Below are 10,000 nucleotides of genomic sequence, written 5' to 3' on the forward strand. Positions count from 1 at the left end.
CTCTTTATAGTCCTTATAAAATAAAACTTGAAAGTCCAACGATTTTCAGGTTAAATTACAAAAGCAACACTGTCTCCGCAGTAATTTTAAGGCACACAGTTTTGGTCCAGCCGGGGTTCGAATCCGCACATAGTCGGAATACAAAAATGGCGGCAAGTAACTTACTCTGTGATGTTTATGCTAATTGAACTTCCTAGCCTCGTTGGCAAGCGTTAAATTACAAGGGTCTGTAAAACGAGGTTAGTTCAAGGCTAATAAGCGCAAATACGGAAGAAGAATGCATTCTCTAACTGACGCTTTTGCATTCGCTCTATGATAACCTCTCTCTCTTCCCTGACTAATTGTAAATCCCCCGTTACTCTATCAAGGCTGTTGCCTAACAGGAGCCCGGTAGCCTGGGGCTCCTAAAGAATAGCTCTGGGCACCTTAATTTTCACAGCAACACCTTTCACTTCACATGTTGGGCTCCTAAGTTCTCAGCGTTTAGCTCTGAGGGCCCTTTAAAATTTTCTTAGGCAGCAGCCTTGCTCTATGCCAAATTAGTCCTGGAAAACCTCGTGGGGAGTGGCCAAGAAACGCACTTAACTTCACTTGTTTTTTAGACACGAAGACGCACCATCAAAGTCGACCTCAGGTTTGTCAGTTGAATTACTGTTACGAGTTATCGACGTTAAATATGGTTGCTTTACTTTACTTTACTTTACTTTATAACCTGATGCTCACCAAATTGGAGTTGAATTGATTTTACATACTTCAGTTGCAATTCACCTTTTTCTTGGGGTTAAGCTGGCTGTCCGGATCTCCGGGATACCCTTCAAATGTGACCCTGTCCCCAGGTACACAACCCTCGGGAGGGTCCAACACTTCGAACAACTTCTCGTGTCCTGAACACATGACCATGGCTTGTGATGTAACGCCTCTCATTCTGTCCAATTAAAGCAAAGTCAAAAAAGGCGGAACTGATACTCACAAAAGCCGATTGATCCCTAACCCGGCTTTGCTAACATTGTTTGTTGCAGCAAATTTATGAATTTTCTGTCAAAGCTCAATTGCAATGAGTTTCGACCAAACTCGAAACCCTGGTGATATCGAGGCCGCAAATATCTCAGAGAAATCGCGCCGAAATGGACCGTGGTTCGGCACCTGCGATCTTTTCATAGCAACTTCATCGCGGCAAAACTAACACGTGCAATTTTTATTACAGCAACTTTATCGCGGCAAAACTAGCAGAGTTAAAGCAGTAATGCCAGTAACGCCACTAGATTCGCTACTTTCTAGTAAAAATTTCACAAATTGCATACAGAAAGACTGAAAGCTCAAACTGAACTAGGCAAACCTTTGATCAGTTCGTACTTACTACCAGGAACCTAGGCGGTATTTTATAACGAAACCGCGGTGCTGCCACGGTGCGAGAGGAAAATACGGAAGACTTGGCGTTACTGAACGAGTTGACGGAGGTCGAATAACCGTGCTATAAATATCGGATGGCTGACATTCTGAGAGCTCGCCCTTCGTCAAAGCGAACTAAACTGTGCGTTGTTTGAGGGTCGATAAATGTAAAATGTAGGAAGTGGTTTTCCTTTCGTTACCATGTCCCCGCCAGTGGCATGGCTTCCCCACTTCCTGTTCTCAGTTTCACATGACGTCACGGCCGCCATGTTGGTGTCCCAAAACAAAGAAACGGCGGCCATGTTGGTGTCCCGATCCAATCCTCCGGGAATCGAACTCTATTATTGTGCAAACGTTTTCTTTTGTTTTCGTTGAAAAACATGCCTGTTGAAACCAACGATATCGATGTAAAAAACCTCAAAGAACTCACAATTCGCTCTGCCGAAGGGCTACCGCTCGAATCGTCAGCCCTTCGATCTCTCTATGCTCTACGGTGGTAGTCCGTCTTTCATCAACTAGTCTAATAAAGTCAAATTTTCCAATTCACAACAGGCACGATTGAACGACGTCTACACTTGAGATGAAGTCTGCGAAGAAGTAGCTTTCATTTCCCTTTCGTCATCAATATAATACAATCAATACTTAACTGACCACTCCCCATAGGGGCTTTTCAGGGCCAATAAAACACAACATCAACAACAACAATCGTTAAGAATCCCAACTGGCCGGAGGCAAACCAGTTGGCTATTTACAAGTGCAGCTGGGAAGTTGAACCAGGGACTACTAGGATCAAATTCAACGAGTGGTTAGAGCGGGTCTTGAACGCGGGATCTCCAGACCTCAAGGCAAGCGCCTTAAGCACTGGGCCGTACTGCATCCCATCCCAGAGAAGCGCCCGACAAAGAGCACGCGCGAACGATTGGAACGGAAAAGAACCGAATTTTGTCTGAGGTGCGTAAGCTTGGTCATTGCTATTAATTTAAACAATAATCTTCTTACTTGACTGGCTTCAGATTACACATCACGATCACCATGCGATCCTAAGGGCGCAACAACAACAAATTAATACTACGAGTACCGGTAGATTGAAGATGGTTAAAAAATCTCAGTGGGTATTCGCTTTACACCAGCTACTTTACTCGAAGCTAGGGGGTCTTGAATTCTCGTCCAATCAGATGTCCTAAAAATTAATATACTATAAAGCATTTTTTAAGCTTAATCTCAAAATACTAGAACTAAGTCTTAGTACGTTGAAGCCTCTAGGGGAAAAATCGAATACAAATCTTTCTTTTTTTTTTTATTCTCCGTGTTTATTATTGTCATCCGGGTTTCATTTTAAACGAAGAAAAAATAGAAAGGGTCACAAGGATGAAGTGGAGCGAAGGAACATCTTTCAAAAGAAGATGAATGAAAAACGAAACCTCCGTTCAAGCCCTCTTGATATAATCAGCACTCTGTACTGCCATAACCTTGTCGAAAGGGAACAAACAGGGTATCAGCTGTAAAATATCCTGGCCAGAGTTGTTTGAAGCTGCATTAGAGCTAAAATCAATACATGTAGTTGCATTTGAAATTTGAGGCGCATGACATTGTTGAGCCGGCAGACTTGCGGGATACTTTGTCTATTTTAATTTAGAACCTAGATGAGCTCCCTGAGAATTCTTCCAGCTCAATGGATAGAGTATCCGACCGGTTTTACGTAAGTCGCAGGTTCGAAACCCGGCAGTCCTTTCGCTCGTTGCCAAGCGACTACCTTATCAACCTCCTCACATGCGCAAAACATGTACACCATCATCGGTATAATTACATTGGCAATTATTGAAAATTCCCTGCGCTGATTGGTCGCACTTGAGGTGATAACTACGCGATAATCACCTAAGCGGTTTTTTTCAAAATGGCCGCATGCCGTTGAGACCAAGAAATTAATTCTCTCAAAGAAAATGAACATTTTTCAAATTATGCCCTATGAAATATAATTATATTAAAAGAATTATTCACCTCGGGCTCGGTGAATATCGGTGAATAAAAACGTCGACTTCGCCTCGGTTTTAATTCCGCGATATTCACCTTGCCTTTGGCGAATAATTGTTAAATAGTTGCAGAGCTACCGGTAATAGAGGTCAACTGCTGTGCCAGCTCTTGCGTTTACCAATAAACGGATTTTCTGGTACAGTATTCATTGTGGTCTGTCACTAGCGCTTGAGATGACATGGTAATCAGAAATTGTTATTTTCTTCCATTTTTTCGGCCCTAAGAATCTGGTCTTTACTGTCCATTCTCATTACTCTACCAGCCCTGATATCCTTTAATGCAAACGATGACACTGAAAGGATGACATCTAAGTGTTAGTTGCTCTTACACACATAAAGAAAAATATAGCCCTTATACCTGAAGCTCGTCCAGTGAAACAGATCCCACAAGGCCACTACAAACTGTTCTTGGCAATTCCTCTCCTACATCGACTGAAACAAGTACATGAATCATTTAATTGTATTAAAGGGCATTTTCCACATGGACATAGTTATTATGAATGCTCTGCCAAAGTAGACAAGGAAATGAACATTCAAAAATAATCATCAGACATGACTCGCTGGAAAAACCTAACTGGCAGAAGATGACAAGTTACTTATTAGCAAATGGAGAAGATGAATTCAGTTGCCGGTTAACTTTTGATCTGTCATTTATGTCCACAAATGCACCTAACTAAACGTATGCATGCCCAATTTGGACATCCCTTTAAGTCTAAGCTCCAACAATAAAGTAAGGGTAAAGGTTAGCGTTATTTTAGCTTAGGGTAAATACAGCTGTTTATCAATACCTGAGGAGCAGTATTTGGGGGACACTTCGTGATTTTAACTGTCTGTTTTCCGAGACATATTAGTGATGTTCAAGTTGGAGAGAAGAGAAATGGGACACTTCGTGACCCTTATTGAAATCAGTATGCATTTACAATTTACCCATTTTGTTGAAACTATAAGGAGTTAATTGTGACATTAAACTACGGGAAAAGATATCTACTACCGAGGATCGTTGTCTGCACGATTTACTGCCAAAACAGAGAAGAAACCGTATGTTACGAGATCATCGTCATAATTTTATACTACCTGGAGTCAAGACTAAACGTTTTAAAAATACCTTTGTAAATAGATGTCTATTTGAACTAGTATAGTCTTTGTAAATTCAATTTTTTTCTCTGTTAACTTACACGTCTGTTGTAAGTAGGAATTGCTTGTAATAAAGACTGTTATTATTATTATTATTATTATTATTATCATTATTAATAATATAATTAGGGCTTAATTAACTTTGAGTAATGTATCTGCGATCATTAGGAGATTTGAAACAACAGCGTTCACACGTAAATCCCAGGCCCTCACAACTGGGCCCCTACCATAGATAATGATAATAACTGATTACAGAAATGAAGTTTGTCTTCAATTTTAGGTATGGCAACGGTTTTACACTTTCTAGTGTTAATGAAAGGTCTACTGTATCACAGGCAGTGAATGCAGGGTTGAGGTCAGGTAAACACTTGAATCAATCTTCAATAATAATTATTACAAATGCCTGTAGACATATCACAGAGCATGGCACATTGCATGGCAATCCTAACCCCTGTTGTAAGTAAATACTCACTTTCTTCCACAAAAAGTGTATCGGCATCAGGGTGTTTCTCTACTGACAAAACTTTACCAATGCGGAAGTCAATATGATGGACATCTGGTTCTGCACTGGAGGGTTTCTCTGAGTGTAGGGAAAAGTACAAACTCAAAAATAATGAATTAAACTGCTGGTTTCTGTTATTGAGTATGATCTGTTATGAAAGCAAAGGAAACAGTACAAAAATCACAGAAAAATATTGTTAATTTTCTTCTCCTTCAAATTGGTGTTTGATCTGTGACAGTTCATGGCTAAAGTACTGTACATGTACTGTACATGTACTGTACATTGGGCAGTAAAAACAATACAATTATATCGACAATAAAGGTAATTTAATTTATTTAAGAGTGCAGCAAACAGGTACTTTTTACATTTCACTGATCTTGTGGGTTCTCAGTTGCCTGATAACAAGAGTAGTCAAATATTGCCTTTCAGATTTCAGTCTCCAAGAATAAGCGACAAACTAAACATTGACCTTCAAAATAAGGGGTGCAGCTTATACGCACCCAGCTTGAATCTTGCAAGGAAACTATTCCAAAAAGCCAAGAAGAATTTATTTGTTTTTCGGATTTTCAAGGGGAAATCATTTGTCGCAGTTAACCTTCCACTTGACTTCAACTCAGTCATTTGCCTTCCTGTGCGACTGATTACCTTCCGTTGAATTTTTAATGGCTCCCGTGCATAAATCAGTGGAAAAAAATTGGCCCATCACTTACAGTACGGAAATGTCTCAAACTCAGTTAGTAAATTAAGAGGTATCTATATTTTATATTGTGTACATGTAGCTGTACAGTCGAACCTCGATTATCCGGACCTCGATTATCTGGATTTCTCGATTATCTGGACTTTTTCTCTGGTCCCAATTTTGTCAAGATTATTTATTAGTCATGATCAAGATCCGCTTTCAAAAAGAAAAATAAAGAAGTGCTCGCACACGTCGTTACTAATGCAGAACTTTCGAATGAGTTCTGATTGGCTTAAAGTTGCTCTATTGGCTCGTTAGGCAAACAAGCTACACTACGTCACAACGTCTATTCCCGATCATCATGTCCTTGAAGGGTAAGTGATCTGTTCTTTCAATAAAGATAAACAGGCTATAATTTTGCAAATAGAGAAAGAAGAAAAATGAACCAATTTGTCAGCTGAATATGGCGTTAGTAAACGGCAGATATCTGATATCCGCAAGGAAAAGATCACGACGTTTGCCAACACGTGTACAGGTATTCACAACGGACAGTGAAGATTATCTATCGTAAATATTGTTTTCCAAACGATTTGCAAATGTTTTGTTTCACAATTAAATGTTGCTTTCTTAATGTAATCAGTTTTCGTTCCTCATTAATATTCATATTATTGATTATCCGGACCCTCAATTATCCGGACTATTTCGTCTAGTCCCAACGAGTCCGGATAATCGAGATTCAACTGTACATAGTATTTACTTGACGAAATAAACTCGTACCTGCTGCTTTGCTTCCAGTAGTTTTCTCAGATTTTCCTTTCTTTTCTGCTTTTTCCTTCTTAGATTTCTTTTCGGCTGGCTTCTCCTCCTTTACCTCAGCTTGCTCAGCTGTAGACACTGTATCCACTTTCTCTTGTGCCAAGAAAGAAGTAACTGCTTGTGTTAAGGTTGGGAGGGAAAATTGTCTCACTTAAAAGAAAAAAAAAACAATAATATTAGTATCTGCTGCTCAGCTTGCTATCTCAAGTGGGTAATTTAAGTACATGAACTATAAACACCTGTCAGATTGTTTCCGGACTGTCAGATTGTTTCCGGACTCTAAATTTTTCGTTTATTACACAAGTTTGACCGTCAAAGTTGTGTATTAAACAACTTTGACGGTCAAACTTGTGTAATACACAACTTTGACGGTCAAACTTGTGTATTACACAACTTTGACTGCCAAAAGTGACGGCCCTTATATACACACAACTGAAATGACACAGTTGCCTTCTCTTAGAGAGAGATTTGTGAAAAATAAGCGAAGTTGTAAGTTTTTCGGCAAAATGTAGTTTCTTTCGTTGAAAACTGATGAAAACTTACTCATGGATAAGTTTGTTGTGAAAACGCTCGCGTTTTCTTCGACGAAGAAGGAAGTTCCCACCTTCCGCCTAATCTGGCAGCTCACGATCGAGCAAGACAGTACCTCACAGGTACGCTCCACGTGGACGATTGACTGATGTTTTTCTGGTCGTGCAATATTAGGGCCTTTTATACGAGAGAAAATAAGCCGTGGCTTACTCTGGCCACGGTGTACAAAATACGCAAAAGGAACTATTTATACGAATATATATTCCCAGTCAATATAAGCCGCAGCTTGAAAAAGACGTGAACATAGATTTTGTACCATTATATATACGGGGTGAACATTCGAGTCTTCTGTAAGCCGCGGCTTATTTTCTCTCGTATAAATGGGGGTATGGCCCTATTGTGATTGACATCTTCGGAAGTTTGTGGTTGACAAGCACCTTGATCATTCATTTGGCATGTTAGCTGTGTCCTTTCAACTTTTGACGTGGTGCACCTGTAGTGCAGAAGACGTCATTTTTTTTATTTATCCCAACTAATGTCGATCGAGATACGTAATTACTGTTCCTTTGTGTTCAAAATGTCTTTAGGGCAGCAAAAAAGTGTTTTTCTTAACCTGAAACCTTATAAAACAAACTTAAAATTGCTGAGAAAAAAAATCGCATAATTTACACTATTTATCGCATAATTGGCCTTTCTAATCGCACAATCTGCCCTGACAATCGCATAATTTGCATTTTTTAATCGCACCCTATCAGAAGGCCTCGAGAGGGGCTTGGCGCGGAGGGCTCGGGGTTGGTTGCGGGTTAGGCAGGCCAGTCGGGTGTTCTAGCGCCTTGGGGATGTGACTGCGGTTGCAGCCCCTGGGCTTCTTGGGAACCTACCCTCCACTGGCGACTTGGGCGTTAAAGATTGTTTAGATAGTGACAGCCTGTTGGGCATAATATAGTTTAGGCACTTTTGAAGATTACGGTCTCCCATGTGCAACAAACTGCCTTAAATTTACTGTGAGTCACTAGTAGCTTTGTCAGGGTGACAAAGATTTTGCAACTTGTGGAGTCATCGTTATCATCAACTGGCCCCCAGTAATTCAAAACCTTGTTGACCCAAAGTTGGATTAAATTAGCAATTTTCCACTGTGACAATTGCTTGCAATCTTGCAATCTGATTGGCTAATTTGGCTGCTGTTAATAAGAGTCTAGACAACGCTGCTCGCACCATGCTTGTGTCAATTTGTCACACAATGTAATAGCCAATCAGGAATGCTCATTTTGGGAAATAAACCAATCATATTGCAAGAAAATTATAGACATCGCTTGCTCTTTCTTTGTGTCATGATTTTCGCCACACTCTGAAAAAAAACACTTTCTTTGGCATTGAATATTGTGGTAAAAAACAAATCGAAAGTGGTTCCACGTTGTCTGTACTCTTATTGACAATGATATTCATCATCGCAGTGGCTGCGCCTTGTGAGTCCACAACATTTTGACCACTGTGATGATGAATATTGTTGTCAATAAGAGTACAGACAACACTGAACCACTTTCAATTTGTTTATTCGATTTTCTTCAAAAATATTATCTCTAAGATTCCCTTCCCCCTTTAAACCGAACTTATAAAACCTTGAAGTTGAAAATGATTACACTTCCATAACTTCAATTTAAGGTTCTTCTGATCAGTAGTTGCTGGGAGTTGACAAATTGAATTACATGCAGGGTAGAAATGGTCCTTGGAGAACAATTATTTCAATACATGGATTGTACATATATTACTGATCAAAAGAAGGTACAGTACATATATTTATCGAAAGGTTTTTACTGATACATGTAGTTCAGTGTGAAAGATCACATGTGATCTGATCAATTTACATACTGTACCATACAAATTGTACGTGTGATGGAGGAGATACAGTATAAATTATATGAAACCCATATTTTTCATCTCCTACGAGAGACCAGCTTATTGCCTAGAACCTTGACAACTTACTCGTCTGGTAGTCTAAGAGTAGTGTGTAGTGCATTCCCCATGAGTTCTAGTCCCATTCAAGTATGGGCTTTTTCAGCCCTTTTGTAAAATACTTACATTAACACAGCATTGATCTTTTCCTTGAAAAGTCAATACATATCTGCAGTTTAAGTATATGGATGACATACACATATTTCATTAGAAGGTACCTGGTATTTATTACAACCGATTGATTTCACTGTTTTAACCAAACACCACCTACACTGTATCAATCAAGGTGTTCTACTTACAACCATTCCTAACTTCCCAGTACTCCAGCTCTGCTTTTAGCTTCTCAACTTCTTGCTTCAAACTATCATTTTCTTGTTTAAGAGCAGAAATGTGATCCTTGCAAGAAAACAAGTAAACCTCTTTCCTTTATCAAAATAAATGCCCAAGGAGTTATCGAATCCTAAAGCATCTTAACTGGCACCTTAGGATTCCCCAATTTACTTCCAAATATTATCAAACCCAAAATTGCTGCTGTCAAATTATAAAAGAAACTACCTATTCACAAAATAATATAGCTTGTTCAACCCAATGGCCAGAAACAAAATTCTCTCTTGCTTCACGAAAAACAAATTAAACAACTTTGAAAAGACCCATTAAGTAAAGCAGAACAAAAGTGATTGCTGCAGGTACAAAGCAAGCAATTTACAGCAATGAAGAAAAAACCAGGAAACTTTTCAGGCTAAATGTTTATAAATCAGGGCTGTCAACCCACAAAGTATCACATATTGAGAATTGATAGGAATGGGATGATAGATGATGTCATAATGCTTGTGAAGTCATTTGTAATGACGTCACATTACATCCTTTATGCAAAAAGAAAGTACACTGTCACTCACTGTCACACATCACCTCAGACAACCTGGGCAAAAATAAAAAAATGTGTGAAACTGGGCTCGATCTTGTTAC

General features: G+C 39.3%; 1 protein-coding gene across 1 annotated transcript in view; it reads right to left on the reverse strand.

The window, feature by feature from the left end:
* The window catches only part of LOC137993555 (aminoacyl tRNA synthase complex-interacting multifunctional protein 1-like), a 14,135-nt gene that overhangs the window by 1,261 nt on the left and 2,874 nt on the right, over positions 1-10,000 (reverse strand). Inside the window, exons 3-8 of the mRNA XM_068839480.1 lie at positions 9,334-9,430; positions 6,512-6,700; positions 5,026-5,133; positions 3,778-3,851; positions 2,389-2,429; positions 769-925 (exon numbers count right to left, since the gene is read on the reverse strand). Coding sequence (XP_068695581.1) covers positions 769-925; positions 2,389-2,429; positions 3,778-3,851; positions 5,026-5,133; positions 6,512-6,700; positions 9,334-9,430 — 666 coding nt within the window. The remainder of the gene's footprint in view (positions 1-768; positions 926-2,388; positions 2,430-3,777; positions 3,852-5,025; positions 5,134-6,511; positions 6,701-9,333; positions 9,431-10,000) is intronic.

Source organism: Montipora foliosa, chromosome 2, assembly GCF_036669935.1.
Source record: "Montipora foliosa isolate CH-2021 chromosome 2, ASM3666993v2, whole genome shotgun sequence".
In the NCBI taxonomy this organism is placed as follows: Eukaryota; Metazoa; Cnidaria; class Anthozoa; order Scleractinia; family Acroporidae; genus Montipora; species Montipora foliosa.